This window comes from Pseudopipra pipra, chromosome W (genome assembly GCF_036250125.1).
Source record: "Pseudopipra pipra isolate bDixPip1 chromosome W, bDixPip1.hap1, whole genome shotgun sequence".
Classification (NCBI taxonomy): Eukaryota; Metazoa; Chordata; class Aves; order Passeriformes; family Pipridae; genus Pseudopipra; species Pseudopipra pipra.
Genome location: NC_087580.1, coordinates 37,309,081 through 37,326,483, shown reverse-complemented (window position 1 = coordinate 37,326,483; position 17,403 = coordinate 37,309,081). Strand labels below are relative to the sequence as shown.

The window sequence follows — 17,403 nt, the reverse complement described above, 5'->3', positions numbered from 1 at the left end:
CAGAATTGTCCTGGGCATTAGCGAGGGTCTTTGGAGTGTTGCAAACTGGAGGGTTCCTGAGCTGGGAGAGGCTGCCAGAGGTGTCCCACTGAGAGGGAGGTGCTGGGGAGCTGCCAGGGCCTCCCTCAGCCCCGCTGGTTGTGGACTCCCAAGGGGACTGGCTTTAGTTATCTGCTGAATTTCCATCCTGGTGTCAGGAATGACTGGAGTTTCCAAAATATTTGGGAATTGTATCCAAACTGTTCCATTTGGGCTGTAATTCAGTCAGGGAATGTTCCAAGGCTTTAGTGGAATGACTGATTATCCTGTTTTCCCCAGCTGTTCCACTCCAGATTGTTCCCACCGTTATGATCCAGGAGCACCTGGTCCAGTCCAGGGACACTTCACCACACCCCTGGTCCAGTCCAGGGGCTCTTCATTGCTCACCTGGTTTGGTCAAGGCTTGTCAGGAGCTCCTGAGATCATACTTATAAGAAGGATGGGCACAGACTTAGTTTTAATAAGACAAATGATAATGGTTTTTGACTAAAAAAGAGCAGATTTGAACTAGATAGAAGGAAGAAACTTTTTACACTGAGGGTGGTGAAACACTGGCACAGGTTGCCCAGAGAGGTCATAGATGCCCCACCCTTGGAAACATTCAAGGCCAGGTTAGAAAGGGCTCTGAGCAATCTGATCTAGTTCAACGTGAACCTGTTCACTGCAGGGGGGTTGGACTAGATGACCTATAATGGTCCCATCTGACTCAAACTATTTAGGATTCTATAGTTCTGTATTATCCTACAGAGCCAAGGCTGACAGGGATCACCCAGGTTTCAGACCCAGCTGAGCATCCCCTTTGATGGCCCATCTGGCAGCTCTGCTAAAAAGCTGCTGCAAAGAACCTCCAGACCTAAAGGAGCTTTTGTGCTGGGCTCAGCTGTGGCTCTCAGGGCTGGGGGGTTGGCTTTTGGCTGCCAGGTGCCCACCAAGGCTCTCTCTCACTCCTCCTCCTTCTCCACCCACCTTCATGCCTGCAGAGTTGTTTCTCCTACATTTCTCTCACTGCTCTCTGAATTACAGCACCCTGGATTTTATCCTTTCTCCAGAGGTGCCTCTGGAATTGCTTTTTGGCTCAGCTTTGGGCACTGGGTGATCCATTTTGGACCCACCTGAAACTGGCTCTCTCTGACACAGAGTCAACTCTTGATCTCCTCTTCCCTAAGGGAAACCTGCAGCCCCCTCACTGCTCAGGGGCTGGACACTCAGCATGGCAGGAGGAAATGGAGGTCAGGGAAACTGCAGGAGCCCTGGTGTCACCTCCAGGAGATGCCCAGCACAGCCTGACTGTGCCCCTCAGTGCCAGCCCCTCTGCCCAGCCCAGCCCAGAGTCCTGGCCCAGGGACAGAGCAGCCTGTCCCCAGGGGGGCTGCAGAAAGAGGTTTCTCTGTGTCAGGGATTCCTCTCTGCAGGCCCAGAAATGCTGCCTTGCTCTTCTGCAGGGACATCCCTTTGCCCAGGTCAGTGTGTCCAGGCTGCCTTGGCCAGTTGCAGATCCCAGCCTGGGATCCCTGCAGGGCCCTGAGCTGGAGGTGCTGCTCTGCACAGGGAGGGGCTGTGGCACCCTGGGCTGAGCCTGCACTGGCCATGCTGGTCAGGGTGGGGAGCAGACCCAGCAGGATGGGGATCACTCCTCTCCACCCTCTGCCATAGTCCTGGAAGGCTCAGTAGCCAAGAACAAGGCTGGGCAGGACCATGGGCTGTTTCCAATGGCACAAAGGGCAGGGCAGGGCTCCACTCCATGCAGCCTGTGGGCTGGAGAGTTCTTCAGGACACTGTCCTGGAAAGCCCACCCCTGGCTCTGGTACAGCCCCCCCTGAACTGGGGAGGCACAAGGGGAGTTCACTGCGGGTGAGACGAGTCACTGGCCAGAGTCCTTTCTCTGTTCCTGCTGCGGCCCCTGGGGTTGCAGAACTCTCCTTTACCAGTTCACAGGGAGATTTAGTACTTGATCTCTGGTGACTTCACCCTGGGCAGGATTCTGCTCCAGGCCTCCATTCCCTGCTGACTGGATGGGATGGGCTGTCCCTGCAGATCCTCTGTGCTCTCCTGCACTTCCTGAGTTCCTACAGACAAGTCCTCACCTGCCATCAGAGCCCTCACAAGCTGCAGAGCCCCAGGCAGGTGACTTGGAGGCCATTTGCCACTGGCCACCAGCACAGAACATCTGAACCAGCCCTCAGGCCCTCAAGTACCCCAGTGAGTCGCTTCTCTCACTGCAGGGACTGAATGGGGAAACAAGCAAAGCAATGAGACTTTGCAGAGTCTATTCCTTGGCCTTGTTCTTTACACCAACCTTTCAAAAAGAACAAAGTCTTCAGGAACTGCCCAGGGGGATCCCCTTTCATGATAGAAATGATGTTAAGGAGCCCAGCTCTGTCCCAGCAGTGCCCAGGGCCTGTCCCTGCCCATGGTCACAGGACTGACACACAGCAGGGACTGAGCTGCCAGAGCACTCAGGTCTTTGGCAAGGAGCAGAAAGGAGAGGGAGGCAGTGGAAAAAGGGCATCTCTGAAAAGCCCAAAAGCTGCTGCTCCCTGGCAGTGCTCCTGTACCAGGACTCTTTACCCCTTCTCCTCTGCACACAGACGCTGCCCTCCAGCTTTAGGGAAGTTCTTGGAGGGAGAATCTGGAAAAAAGCATTCAAGTCCTTTATTCTACTCAGAGATTGTGATTCCTCATGTACAGAATAACAAAGGCTGGATGTTTGACAAAGAAGTTGCTGCAGGAACTTCTATTTTGTTTAAATGCACACAGAGAATGATTCCTCATTTACACAATTGTGGGTCAAAAGAAAGAGGTAGAGAGTGAATTAGGTATGAGATGAAGAATAAATTTCTGTGTTAACAACATTAAAAGAGGAAAAAATGTAGGAAACGGCCCCCCCCACCACTCTCAAAAGCTTTAGAAGGCAGGCTGGGCCAGTAAAGGGTTACACAATGACTGTTGTGCAGAAGAAAAGAGGCAGGTTATTGCTCCTGAAAAGCATCCAGTCATCATTTTCCATATGGCATCCTTGAGCTCCTGGTTCCTGAGGCTGTAGATGAGGGGGTTCAGTGCTGGAGGTAATACTGAGTACAGAACTGACACCACCAGGTCCAGGGATGGGGAGGAGATGGAGGGGGGCTTCAGGTCGGAAAATGTGGCAGTGCTGACAAACAAGGAGAGCACAGCCAGGTGAGGGAGGCACGTGGAAAAGGCTTTGTGCCTTCCCTGCTGAGAGGGGATCCTCAGCACAGCCCTGAAGATCTGCACATAGGAGAAAACAATGAAAACAAAACAACCAAGCACTAAACAGGCACTAACCACAATGAGCCCAATTTCCCTGAGGTAGCCTGAGTGTGAGCAGGAGAGCTTGAGGATGTGTGGGATTTCACAGAAGAACTGGCCCAGGGCATTGCCCTGGCACAGGGGCAGGGAAAATGTATTGGCTGTGTGCAGCAGAGCAGTGAGAAACCCAGTGACCCAGGCAGCTGCTGCCATGTGGGCACAAGCTCTGCTGCCCAGGAGGGTCCCGTAGTGCAGGGGTTTGCAGATGGCAACGTAGCGGTCGTAGCACATGATGGTGAGGAGGGAATACTCTGCTCCAAGAAAGAAGACAAGCAGAAAGGCCTGTGCAGTACATCCCATGTAGGAGATGGTTGTGGTGTCCCAGAGGGAGTTGTGCATGGCTTTGGGGACAGTGGTGCAGATGCAGCCCAGGTCTGTGAGGGAGAGGTTGAGCAGGAGGAAGTACATGGGGGTGTGCAGGTGGTGGTCACAGGCTACGGCGCTGAGGATGAGGCCATTGGCCAGGAGGGCAGCCAGGGAGATGGCCAGGAAGAGCCAGAAGTGCAGGAGCTGCAGCTCCCGCCTGTCTGCGAATGCCAGGAGGAGGAACTGGGGCATGGAGCTGCTGTTGGACATTTGCTGCTTCCCAGCATAGGATCCATTTCAAAAAAGGAAAGGACAGGGAACAGTTAAGACAGACCTCTGTGAAAAAGCCACTCCATTGCTACAAGAAATCAATGTGTCAAATGTCACCAAATGCACTGCCAAGGAGTCAGTTTTGCTCTGGTCCAGGGGGACATGGAACTTTTTTGGTAGAGCTCTCACACACACAAGGAATGTCAGATGTAAGAGACCTTGAATACAAAAGTTCCATCTCTACTGCAATGACACAGAAGAGCTGGGGCTGCAGAGCAGAAGCTTAGTCTGAAGTTAGAATAATTGTACCTGTGTTTTCTATTTCTACCATCACACCTGGGAAAGTTCTTTTCCACTGCAGGAATCCTCATTTCTATGGCCCAGCACACAGTGCCCAGCAGAGCTGCAGGGAAGGGCCCCCAGAGCTGCCTGAATGCCCCCTCCCCCAGGCCTTGGGGGCTCTTGGCCCCCACTCCCTGTCCAGGGCTCTGCTGCCTGGAGCTGTCCCTGCCAGCAGCTGCTTCCCTTGGCCCAGGGCTGAGAAAGTGACACTGATGCTGTCTGTAAGACAGTTTTAATGTCTGACACTCTCAGGTTCAATCTCCTCTAATCTAACAGAGTTCAAGTTTCAGTGTCTCCTCCTGTGCTCAGAGATTCATTTCCCTGTCACAGTCAGCACCCAGACAACCCAGAGTATAACACTGAAAGAACTGGTTCATTCTCTTGAAGGTACCTCCTGTCTGTCTGTGCCTTCTGGCAAATACCTTCTGGGAAATTTCCTGCTTTGATCAGGAGCTGTGACGAGCCCTCATCCCTGCAGCACACTATGAGGATCAGGACTCTGCCCTGCTCTGCCCTCCCAGGAGTTGTTCCTTCCCCACAGCCCTTCTCCCCCAGTCCCGTGGCAGCTCCTTGGCCGGGCTGAGAGCTGACCCTGGCAGGCAGCAGAGTCCCTGCCCCAGCACACAGAGCCCTGGGGGCAGGACCCTGCTCTGCACCACAGCCCTGGGCACCCCTGGCTGCTCCCCCACCTTCCCACCCCACAGCCAGCCCTGGCACAGGGAACCTTCTGGCCCTGGGCCTCTGATGGGGCAGCAGCAAGTCCTGCTCTGCAGCAGCTTCTCCTGCTGCACCCCAGCAAATCCAGCAGAGCCATCCTGACAGCTCCTGCCACTGCTGCCATTTGGCAGCTGGGAGAGGCACTTGCAGGAACTCACCTGCACTGCTCTGCAGCCACAGCCTGACCGTGGAAAAGGGCTGGCAAGGTTCCTGCCCTGAGCAGCTCTGCCCTGTCCTCCCACCCCAGGATCCCTTGAACCTCCTGCTCCCTTCTCCTCTCTGCCCTTGCTGCCTGCAGCTCCTGCCCTGCTCTGCCATATGGCCACTTCCCCTGCACTGCAGCAACTGGGAGAGTCCTGCTGAAAGATCCTAGAAGCTGTGGGATGTGCCAGCTTTAGGAGATCACTCCAGGAAGGCAAGTTGAACTTTCCTACAGCCAGAGAATTCTTCCTTCAAATCCTAAGAAGGTTTCTTGTGAAGTGAGAGCTCAGTCACCTCCCAGCCCAGGCTGCCTCTCATCTCTCTGCCTTCTCTCCTGTGCCCTGGGTGCTGCAGGCAGTGCCCTCAGCCCTGCTGGGCTGTGCAGAGGAGCTGCTCACCAGCAGAGCTGTCTCTTTGAAGCTCTTCTTGGTTGCCAGGAGCTCCCTGTGTGCCAGGAGCCCAGCCCAGCTCAGCAGCACAGCAACAGCCCCAGGCAGCCCTTTCTCTGCCCCTCTGGGCTCCCTCCAGCTGTCCCTGGGGCTCCAGGGGAACCTGCTGGCACACAGCTGAAGGAAATAATGATGTGCCTTCTCTCACTTGGGCACAGACACTTCTTTCAGCAGGGTCATTTCTCCAGACAGGCACAGACTTAAGTTCAAGAGTCCCCTTTTCATGTCCCATCATTAGACAGGAAACCCAGACAGAGCTCAGGAGGGATCTCCTTCACCTGCACTGAGGGAAGGGACTCAGCTGAGTCAACAGAGGTGTCTCCTTGTGGCTCTGCAGACTTGGGGCCACAAGGACACTCAGCTCCCTCCACAACCCCCATGGGCTGGGATTCCTCCTGCTCCACTTCAGTGGGCACAAAACAGGCACCTGCAGGTGACTCCTTGTCCCAGCTCCCATGGCAATGAAGGAAGACCAAAGCCAGGAGTGACCTGCTGGGACACAAAGCCCTTGTTCCTTCTGAGGGGCCAGAGATGACCGAGATTCCTGCTGGGAACTGCAGGCTCCAATGGAGCAGTTCCTAGAGCCAGGGCAGCAGCTGTGGGATCTTCTTGGAGGCTGCTGGGACATTGCTTTGGCCAACTTCAGTGGCAGAAGGGGCCCACATGTAGGACAGGGGAACCTGTCACTGTTCCTTCTGTCCAGGGCAGCCCCTAGAGGTGCTCAGGTGACCAAATGGAGTCAGGTGGCACAGGGAGAGAGGTCTCTCTCCTGTTCTTTATCAGGGTATTTTCTACATGTCCTCAGAGCACAATGGCAGTTGTCTCCTGGATATCCCTTCACTGCTGAACCTAATTCAGGGCAGCTGAGCCTGGATTGAACAGCCAAAGAGGGGCCTGTAGTGCCAGGGGAGGTGCCAGGGCTCTGCAGCACAAGTGCAGCAGTTGCCCTGGACAGCACAGGGCCTGTGCAGGGACCCCGTCCCCATTCCCAGCAGTTGTGGGACAGGCACCACCCAGGGCTTCTCAGACACATTGGGTGCCTTTGGGGCAGGGAGTGAATCCCAGCCCTGCAGGGACACAAAGGCTGTCCCTTCTCCGCCCAGCCAAGGCCAGGCCAGGCACGAGTCCAAAGCACATCAGCCCAGGCTGTCCACACTTGTTTCCTCCCTCTGCTGGCTCTTCTCTCCCCCAGCATTTCAGCAGCATGTGCTGATCTCCTCAGGGATCAGGCCTGGGATTTTCACCCTGGGCCTGAGTCCCAGCACGTCCACCCCCAAGGCCATTGTCAGCAAAGCCTCTGCACACCCCAGCTCTCGGGGCTTTCAGAGCAGCTTTCCCCTCTGCAAGTCTGTTCTTACCCCGGTGCCCCCACTGAGGGGCTGCAGCCAGACAGGCCCCAATGCCCTGCGTGTGGGGCACAGGCAGGAGGAGCTGCAGCCCCAAGTCTCTCTTCATTCCACTTGCAGGCAATAACAGCCGAGGCCTGCTGAGACAGTTCCCAGGTTGCAGGGCTGTGATGGGTTGGGAGAGAAGGCCAAGGAGACACAGGAGAGAAAGAGCAGGAGAGAGGTGTCCTCAGCAGGAAGGAGCTTCTTGGACCTGTGGAGCTGCTCTAGGGGATGAACAACTTGGGTGAACTTTTGTGGGTGAGGGTCAGAGGAGAGAGTGGTTTGGGTGACCTTGTGGAGTGAGACAAAGATCCCATTCAAGTTGGCTTTGATAACCCTGGAATTCACTGGAAAGGCACCATGACAGGATGCAAAGAATCCCAGAGATTTGTGCAAGGTCTTGTTCAAGACACCCCTTGGGACACAGGCCTTTAGAGCACAGCTGCTCTAAAGGTTGGTGGACAACAGGGAGGCTAATCTGCATCTGCTTCTGTCCAAGAGGAACCAAGAGGTTCCCACAGAAACTGACCATAGCGACGGGAATGTATGGTGGTTGCCATGGTAACTGAGTGTAGCAATGGAAATGTATGATGGTTGCCATGGTAACTAACTGTAGCAAGGGGAATGTGGGATGGTTACCATGGTAACTGACAGTGGCAATGAGACTGTATGGTGGTTGCCATGGTAACCGACAATAGCAATGGGAAGTATGATGGTTGCCATGATAACTAACTGTACCAATGGAAATGTATGATGGTTGCCACAGTAACTGACCATAGCGACGAGAATGTATGGTGGTTGCCATGGTAACTGACCATAGAAACGGGACTGTATGATGGTTGCTATGGTAACCGACCAAAACAGTGGGAATGTATGCTGTTTGCCATGGTAACTGATGGTAGCAATGGAAATGTATGCTGGTTACCATGGTAACCGACCGTAGTAATACAATGTATGAGGTCTGCCATGGTGAATGTCCATAGCAGTGGGAGGTATGATGGTTGCCATGTGTCCTTGTTAGGACAGCTGGGACCGATTCATCACTGGATGGGTGTAGCCCAAAACTGTGTATTCTATAACCTTCCATGCCATTTTCCCAGAAACTGTTGTCAGTAGAGGCCTGCGAGGTGGGAGGGGATGTTCCTGAGCACCCTCATACCCTTTTATGGACTGAGCAGCCTCATACCCTTTTATGGAATTCCCCACTTTGAGGGAAGGACGAAGCATCCTTTTATGGAATTCCCTGCTCTGAGGGGAGGACTGACCATTCCTGCCTGAACTGGAGAATATATAAACCTGGAGTTTCAGAACCTAACCACCACTCGTGGGATCCAGAGGAGGACTGCAGCTCACGACTCTCAACCAACCTGAGACACCACCCTCAACTAGACTGCAATCCCCACTTTTGACCAGACTGCAAAAGCTCTCCCACCAGCAGGTTTTTCCCCTCTCCCTTTATTTGGACTCAAGGGGGGGCCCAAGGAACAGCACTTTGTTCATGCCCCAGGGTGCTGGGTTATACATTTGGGGTTTTTGGGTTAAAAACAATTGTTTGTATAATTGTACTTACTGTATTCTTTTAATAAATTGTTATTCTGACTTATAATCTCTCCTTTGAGTTGAGTTCATTTCCCCTGCTGGTTAACTCTTAAACCAGCACAAGGGGCCAGAACTGGACACAGCACTCCAGCTGGGGCCTCCCCAGTGCCCAGCACAGAGGGGCAATCAGTTCTCTGCTCCTGCTGGCCACACTCTTCTCCACAAAGGCCACGATGCCCTTGGCCTTCTTGCCCCCCTGGGCACACTCTGCCTCATATCCAGCCGCTGTCAAGCAGCACCCCCAAGTCCCTTCCTGCTGAGCAGCTCTCCAGCCCCTCTGTCCCCAGCCTGGAGCGTTCCAGGGGTTGTTGGGAGCCAAGGGCAGGCCCTGAAACGTGGCCTTATTGATCCAGCCTGTCCAGATCCCTCTGCAGAGCCTTCCAGCCCTCCAGCACATCCACACTCACACCCAACGTGGTGTTGTCCACGACTTTCCTGAGGGGGCACTTGATCCCCTGGCCCAGGTCATCCACAACGATGTTAAACAGGAGCAGCCCCAACCCTGAGCCCTTGGGAACCCCACTAGTGACTAACCCCACCTGGATTTCCTTCCATTCCCCACCACTCCCTGGCCCATCAGATACTTTGTCACCCAGCAAACAGTTCCCCGGGCAAGCCATGAGCAGCCAGTTTGTGCAGGAGATGTTGGGGGAGATGGTGCCAAAGGCTTTCTGGAATTCCAGAGAGACACATCCCAGCCTTTCCCTCAGCTGCTGAGCGGGTCCTTTGTCAGAGAAGGAGATGAGGTTGGTCAGGCAGGACCTGCCTTTCCCAACCCCACGCTGGCTGGGCCTGATCCCCTGGTTGTCCTGCCCCTGCCATGGGATGGCACTGAGGAGGATCTGCTGCATGGACTTCCCTGGTCCTGAGGTCAATGGGACAGGCCAGGAGTTGCCCAGATGCTCCTTTTGGCCCTTCCTGTGGATGGGCATCCCATTTGCTTGTTGCCAGTCAGCTGGGACTTGTGCAGTTGTGCAGCACTGCTGGGGAATGAGTGAGAGTGGCTTGGCCAGCTCTTTCTCCAGCTCCCTCAGGACTCTTGGCTGCATCCCATGTGGGCCCAGGCACTTGGGGGGGTCTCACTGGCAGAGCAGGTCACTGACTGTTTCCTCCTGCATTGTGGGGGCTTCACTCAGCTCCCCATCACCAACTTCCAGCCCTGGGAGCTGGAGATCCTGAGGACAACTGCTTTGGGTGTTAAAGACTGAGGCAAATAAAGCATTAAGTAACCTCCTGGAACCAAGGACCATTGTGAAACTGCAGGGCCTTCTGGAGCCAAAGGAGCTCTGGGACACTGGGCAATCTCATGGAATCAAGGCAGCACTGTCACCCTGGGAAAACTCCTGGAATTCAGGGCCCATTGTGACACTGCAGCTCCCCATGGAGTAAAAGGAATCCTGGGACGCTGCGGAAACTCTTGGAACCAAGGGACCATTGTGACATTGAGGGGGCTGATGGAATCAGGAGGCCATTGGGACAGCCCAGAGCCTCATGAAATAAAAGGAATTCTTGGACACTGTTGAATCTCCTGCCATCAAAGGTTCCTGCTGACATCTGTGTCCTCCTGGAACCAAGGGAGCCCAGAGATATTTCTGAACCTCCCAGAATCCAGGGGCCATTGGGACCCTGCAGAACCTCCTGCATTCAAGTGCTCCTTGTGAAACTGCAGGCTCTCCTGGAACCCAAGGATTCCTGGAACACTGCAGAGCTCACGGAACCAAGGGGCCACTGTCCCACTGCAGCTCCTTCTGAAACACAAGGGACCCTGGGACAATGGGAAATCTCCGAGAATCCAAAGGGCATTTGGGGACTGCAGGGCCTCGTGGAACTAAAGGAACCCTTGGAGACTCTGGAAGTTCATGGAATCCAGGGGCCATTGTGACATGTGGGGCCTCCTGGAAGCAAAGGAATCCTGAGAATTTTTGTGGGAACAAGTTAAGGCAGCAGCAGCTGCATTCAGTTAATCAGGATCAACAAGGAGTGTTTTGGCCTTGACTGGTGTTTTCCATCCAGAGAGTGCTGTTTGCCAAAGTGGAAAACCACTTGGAACGCTCTGCATGGCAGCCTGTGTTTTTCTCTGGTGGCTGAACACAGCCAGCACATGAGGGGAGGGGAACGTGTGGGATCAGGGCACTGCTTTGGGGCCATGCTGGGAATTCCAGTGGACTAAAAGACTAAGCCCAGGCGCTGTTTCCAAAGGAACCCCAATGAAAGGGGGACACTGGAAAGACGGGAGGACAAGTCCCGTAATGGAACTCTGTGTGTGCAGCCTCATTTTCTCCTTCAGCAGCCACAGGAGAGGGGGCAAAAAGTGGGTGTTGGGACCCCTACACTGTTCGGGGGGGAAAAATGGGGATTGAGGGAACAATGGGAAAGTGGGAGGAACAGGGAAAAGGGTGGAAAAGGAGGGATAGTCTGGCAGGTCTGACAGTCCCATGGGGGTCTAAGGGCACAAGGGGGCTAAGAAAGGAGGGGGCAGGCCTTGAGCTTCCAACTTTCTGTGGGGTGCTGGGGGCTGCTGGATCCAATCTCAGCCTTCAATTATGCCAACAGAATCAATTTAGAGGAATTAGAGAGGTGCGACTGAAAAACTTCTGTCGCCCAGGTTTTAATGATGGCAAATCAGATCTATTGATAGAAATGAATTTATTTAGGGTTACAAATGATCAGACAAAAGATCTTCATCAGAATTATCTATTGCACAATAGACACACTAAAACTACCAGGAGTACAGGATAAGATAGGACAGTGCTCTACACTAAAGCAATTGTTGAAGCCAATTGTTGAAGCTGGCAAAAAAGTAGTAATTCTTAAGTAGAGACAGATGGACCTCCCCCAGACCAACGCTGGTGAGGAGATCTCTGCTCTAAACTTCCAGGACTGACACCCCAAGAAGGGTTCTGTTGGAAGAAGCTGCCCCTGGGAAAGGGGACTGGCCCTTTGTGGTCGAAAAGGATGGACTGACAGTCCTTGAACTCCAGGGGTTGCCTCACCATCAGGGGCTTCATTTGGGGTGGAAGCAGCGGCCGAAGCTCTTCCCACAGTCGGGGCACTCACCGGGGTTCTATTATCGATGGGTCCGTTGGTGTCTGGTCAAGTCACAGCTCTGGGTAAAGCTCTTCCCACACTCCCCACACTTGTAGGGCCTCTCCCCGGTGTGGATGCGCCGGTGGGTGACAAGGTTGGAGTTCTGGTTGAAGCCCTTCCCACAGTCGGTGCAGCGGAAGGGCCTCTCATCCGTGTGTGTCTGCTCATGCACAAGGAGATTCTTGCTGGTCTGAAACCTTTTCCCACATTCCAAGCACTTGTAGGGCTGTTCACTGGTGTGGATGTGCTGGTGGGTGTGGAGGTTGGATCGATGCCTGAAGCTCTTCCCACAATCCCCACACTTGTAGGGCCATTCCCCAGTGTGGATACGCTGGTGTTGGATCAGGCTGAATCTCTGCCTGAAGCTCTTCCCACATTCCCCACACGTGTAGGGCAGTTCCCCGGTGTGGATGCGCTGGTGGGAACGGAGCAGGGAGTTTTGGTTGAAGCTCTTCCCACATTCCCTACAAGAATAAGGCCGTTCCCCAGTGTGGATGAGCTGGTGGGTGCGGAGGTTGGAGCTCCGGCTGAAGCTCTTCCCACATTTCCCACATGTGTAGGGCCGTTCCCCAGTGTGGATGCGCTGGTGTTGGATCAGGTTGGAGTTGCTCCTGAAGCTCTTCCCACATTCCCCACATGTGTAGGGACGTTCCCCAGTGTGGATGTGCTGGTGTCTGATCAGGTTGAAGCTCCTTCTGAAGCTCTTCCCACATTCCAAGCACATGAAGGGCTTCTCCCTGCTGGGAGGCTGATCAGGGACCACCAGCTCAGAGCTCCCCCTCAAGCTCTGGTCGCCTTCCCGGCACAGGCTGGCTCTTTCCTCCTCAGAGCACCCTGGGCTGGCTTTGGAGCCCCTCCTGTGGGGGGATCTCCGGCCCTTTTCCTCCCCGCTGCCTTCCTGCGCCAGGGAGCCCTTCAAAACGGCCTCTCCCACCAGGGTCTCACGGGGGGATTTGTCCTCCGGGCTCTCCGTCCTCAGCTCGGGGCCTGGGGCAGGAAGCAAGAAGGACAGGCAGGGGATTTGCCTCCGGCCCACAGGGAAGGCCAAGGACATCCCCCCAACTCCGGCCCCGGCAGGACGGCGGCGCCAGCGGGGTTGTCCTGCAGCCGGGGCCATGCTCGGCTGACAGAGCCAGCACAACACCCGCCCAAAGGGACACTGACTTCCTCCTCACCTGCCTGGGGGGACCAAGGCATCTTCCTCTTCCTCGCAGCCTCCTCCTCCATCCGCCCAAGCTTTGGGAAGAACAAATCCTGATGGGGGGGAAACAAGGACTGAGCGCGTTGGTTTGGGGGTTCCTCCTGCCCAAGTCCATCTCTAGAACTCACTGGGCATCCTGTGACCATAAAAACCTCCAAAACACCAAGATTCAGCCCAGAAAAACCCAAACCAACAAGATTCAGGCAAAAAACAATGACATTCAGAAACAGTAGGAAGACCCCTGCCCCCCCAAACTGCAAAAAGTTGAGATTCAGCTAAAAAATACTCAAAAATATGAAGATGAGACCAAAAAAAATCTTCCAAAACCAAATTGGGGTGAGAGGCGACACCCTGGGAAACCAGGGCTTTGCTCCCTCGGCTCTGCAGGGGCTTCTGACGGGCTCTCAGCCTCCTTTGGGCATTCCCTGCTCCAGCGTGGGGTCCTTCCGGGCTGCAGGGGGGTCTCTGCTCCATCCTGGACTCATCCACAGCTCACAGGCCCTTCAGCTCAGGTTCACCCAGAGCTCCAGCCAGTTCCATGGAGCAGCGATCCCCTGCCCCCCTGACAGTGTGGGCACCTCGCCAGGGCTGTTCCTCGAGGTTCTCTGGCCCCCTGCCAGTCTGGGGCTGTTTCTCCAAACCACCAAACCACGTGTGCCAAACGCCCTGGTTGGTCAGTGCCGGCTGGGGGAGCGGGCACTCGGTGAGGGGATGAGAAAACTGCACCAGGGCTGGGCTGAAAGAGGCTTCAGCACCACTTCTGATGGCCTGGGGGCAGCATCTGGCTTCTCCCAAAATGAGACATGGCACTTGTTCCTCTGCAGGGAGTCAAGGGTAGGAGGGTGACTCCTGCTGCATATATGGAATAGCAGAGGATCACTTGGATCCCCAGGATGAATCAGCACTCGGGGATACAAACGGCCCTCGGGCTCAGGATGCAGCTGCCAGCACAGATTTCCCTGCAAAGTCTGCAGGGAGTCAAGCTCTGGAGAGTAGGTGTGCAGGATGGACACCTACTGAGGGGCGGAGGGACAGCCAGGGCCTGCAGGGGAAGGCACAGGGACAACCTGGCCCCCCACACTGCCACGGCTGTCTCTGCTCCTCCTTGCAGGCTCCGTGGCCAGGCACAGTTTGTGTTCCTGGGTGCCCACCATCTCAGCACTTGGAGACGCTCAAATCAGCGCCCGCAGCTCTGCAGCAAAGCCCCAGCTCACCTGGCACACAGGGGATGGACACAGCACCTTCTCAGGGCTCTCACAGCTTCTTGTCTTCCCCACCACAGGGCTCTCCTTCCTCAGTAGCACCTCTGCCTTCCACTTATTCTCAGCCTCACCTCAGGGACAGCTCTGGGCTCACCTCCGCGCCACTTCTCAGCCTCACCTCAGGGCCTGGGCTCAAGGACAGGAACCTGCAGGGAGGGGACATCATGTGCAAGCTCAGGGCTGCCTGCTTGCACTGGCCTCTGGGCTTCTTTCTCCTTCTACAACCAGCCCACAACTAAGCCTGCTTTGCTAACACCACACATTTACAGACTAACCTTGGAGATAGATATGGACAGACATCTCTATCACCCTGGGGATAGAACCTCAAGCATGTGCTGCCATAGGAATGGGAATCACAGAATCAGTCACGTTGGAAAAGACCTCCGAGATCATCAAGTCCAACCCTGGATCCAACCCCGCTGTGCTTCCCAGACCATGGCACTGATGCCACATCCACTCTCACCTTCAACACCTCCAGGGACGCTGACTCCACCCCCTCCCTGCCCAGCCCATTCCAAGGCCTGATTACTCTCCCCCGAAAAAATTGCTTCCCAATATCCAACCTAAACCTCTCCTGGCACAGCTCAAGACCCAGCCCTCTTGTCCTACTGCTGCTTCCTGGCAGAACAGCCCCACCCCCACCTGGCTCCAACCTCCTGGCAGGGACTTGCAGACAGTCAGGAGGTCTCCCCTGAGCCTCCTCTTCTCCAGCCTCAACACCCCCAGCTCCCTCAGCCTCTCCTCACACCACTTGTGCTCCACTCCCTTCCCCAGCCTCGCTGCTCTTCTCTGCACCTGCTCCAGCCCCTCCAGGGCCTTCCTCAACTCAGGGCCCAGAGCTGGACACAGCACTCCAGGGGTGGCCTCACCAGCGCTCAGTCCAGCCCAACAATCACTTCCCTGCTCCTGCTGACACAGTCTTCCTCACACAGGCCACCAGCCATTGGCCCTCTTGGCCACCTGGCCACACTCTGCCTCCTCTTCAGCTGCCTGTCCATCCACACTCCCAGCTCCCTTTCTGCCTGCCTGCTCTCCAGACACTCTGGCCCCAGCCCGGGGGGCTGACGGGGCTTTCTTGTGGCCAAAGGGCAGGACCCGGCCCTTGGCCTTCTGGAACCTCATCCCCTTGCAATCAGCCCATGGATCCAGCTGGGCCAGGTCCCTCTGCAGAGCCCTCCTGCCTTCCAGCACATCAACACACCCCCAGCTTGGGGTCACCTGCACATTTGCTGATGAAATGCCTGGTTCTGCAGCAGCTGCAGATGCTCAAGGGGCAGCAGGACCAAGTCAGGGGCCTGGAGGGTCCTGGGGGAGCTGGGGAGGGGCTTTGGGGATTGGGGGTACACACCAGGACAGACCAGTACCTCCTCACTGCTCCCCAGATCTCTCTTGGAGCTGGGCCGCGTTGTCCTGGGACACCTGAGCCCCCCCCTCAGTGCGCTCCCAGTACAGCCCAGTGCCCCCAGTACAGCCCACTGTGTTCCTGTCCCAGGGTGCCGGGTGATCCCTCTTTGGGGGGGTTTGAAGGGATTTGAGGGGGAGCTGGGGGAGATTTGGAGGGGAGGTTGGATAAGAATTTGGGGGGGTTTGGGGTGCTTTGGGTGCATTTAGGGGAGTTAAAAGGGGTCTTGGGAGGTCAAAGGGATCTGTAGGGGGAGGGGATTAAAAGGAAAATGGGAGTTGGGAGACATTTGGGGGGGTTAATGATGTCTAGGGGAAAGAGGAGGGGCAGCACCAAGAGCAGGTGAGTCCTGAGACCCCCCTGGGGTTTTCAAGATCCTCTTGGTGTCCCTAATTCCCCCCTTAAAACCCTGAGACCCCCTTGGTGTCTCCAATGTCCCCAGGGCCTCTCCATGGCCATAATTCCCCCAATTCCACTGTCCCCAAACCCCAACCCTGATGTCCCCAACCTTCCATCTCACCCCAGGAGCCCACCCTGGACCCTCTGACACCAAAAACATTCCCCCTCCCTGCCATGCTCACAGAAAGGCCAAGGGCATCTGGGGACACACTGGGGACAGTTGGGGGGCTTTGGGGGTCACTGGGTGTTTACTGGGGGATATGGGACACACTGCGGGGAACCAGGGGGCACTGGCAGGGACTGGGGGCGAACTGGGGCACACTGGGGGGGCACTGGCAGAGAACTGGGGAGTTACTGGGATTACCAGGACACACGGGGGGGACACTGTGAGGTTACTGGGCCAAACTGGGGCCAACTGGGTGCTCAGTGGGATACATCGGGTGGTCACTGGGGGGTTACTGGGCTATATTGAGGGTCACTGGAAGGTTATTGGGATATACTGGGGGCACTGGGATCCCCTTACCTGGATGTAGTATATCTCCCCCCTCCGATTTTGGGGAGCATCCCTAGGACCCCTCCCCTGGGGGCTGAGGGACCCCCTGAACCCACTGCTGGGCTTTAGGGGACTCCACAAAATCCCCTCAAAACCCCTGAAATCCCCTCAGAAATCCACCCCAGGACCCACCGAAACCTCCTCAAAGACCTCCCAAATCCCCTAAGAGACCTCACCACCACCCCCCCTCCCGGGCTCCCTAAACCCTCTCAGTGACCTGCAAAACACACCTGGGACCCCCCAAGCCCATTCAGGGATCCCCCCAGTCCCTCTAAGGGAGCCTCAAAGCCATCTGGAACCACCTAGAGACCACAAAAACTGCTGCAAACGTCCCTGCAAAACCCACCCAGGACCCCCAAACCCCCTCAGACATCCCCCAAGCCCACCTGTGACACCCCAATCTCCTCAGAAACCAAAACTCCCTCAGGGACTCCCAAACTCCTTCAGGGACCGTCAATCACCCCCCCCCCCGGGGCCCCTCAGGACACCGAACCCCCTCAGGGACCCCTCAAAATCTCCTCGGGAACCCCTGAACTCCTCTGCTAAGCCCTCCCGAGCCCTCCAGCCTTTCCACCCCCAGCCGCGCTCCCCGCAGCCCCCGAGGGGATCCCCAGACCCCGCTCCCCCCGCAGACCCCCCCAGCTCACACACCCAAGCGCAGCTTTTCCCGGGGCCGTCGCCCCCGAATCCCCCACGCGCCAAAGATGGCGCCCTTCGCGCGCTGCGGGTGGAGACACCCCCGCCGCAGCCAATCAGCGCGCGGCCACGCCCCCTGCCCGCCCTCCGCCCCGCCCCCGCCTCGCGCGGGGCACCCCGGGAGATTCCCCAGTCAGTGCCCGGGAACAGCCCCGGCAGCGC

The 17,403-nt window shown here is 56.1% G+C and overlaps 2 protein-coding genes and 1 pseudogene across 2 annotated transcripts in view; all 3 read right to left on the bottom strand.

Annotated features, from left to right (window-relative positions):
- LOC135405492 (zinc finger protein 239-like) overlaps window positions 1-17,403 on the bottom strand; it is a 239,440-nt gene that overhangs the window by 43,220 nt on the left and 178,817 nt on the right. The gene's annotated exons all lie outside the window — the stretch shown is intronic.
- On the bottom strand, window positions 2,798-3,777 carry LOC135405020 (olfactory receptor 14C36-like). Its single transcript, XM_064639740.1, has one exon. It carries the CDS (start codon window positions 3,775-3,777, stop codon window positions 2,944-2,946), a length of 834 nt encoding a protein of 277 aa, XP_064495810.1. The 3' UTR covers window positions 2,798-2,943.
- The window catches only part of LOC135405255 (zinc finger protein 271-like), a 90,402-nt pseudogene continuing 84,146 nt past the window's right edge, over window positions 11,148-17,403 (bottom strand).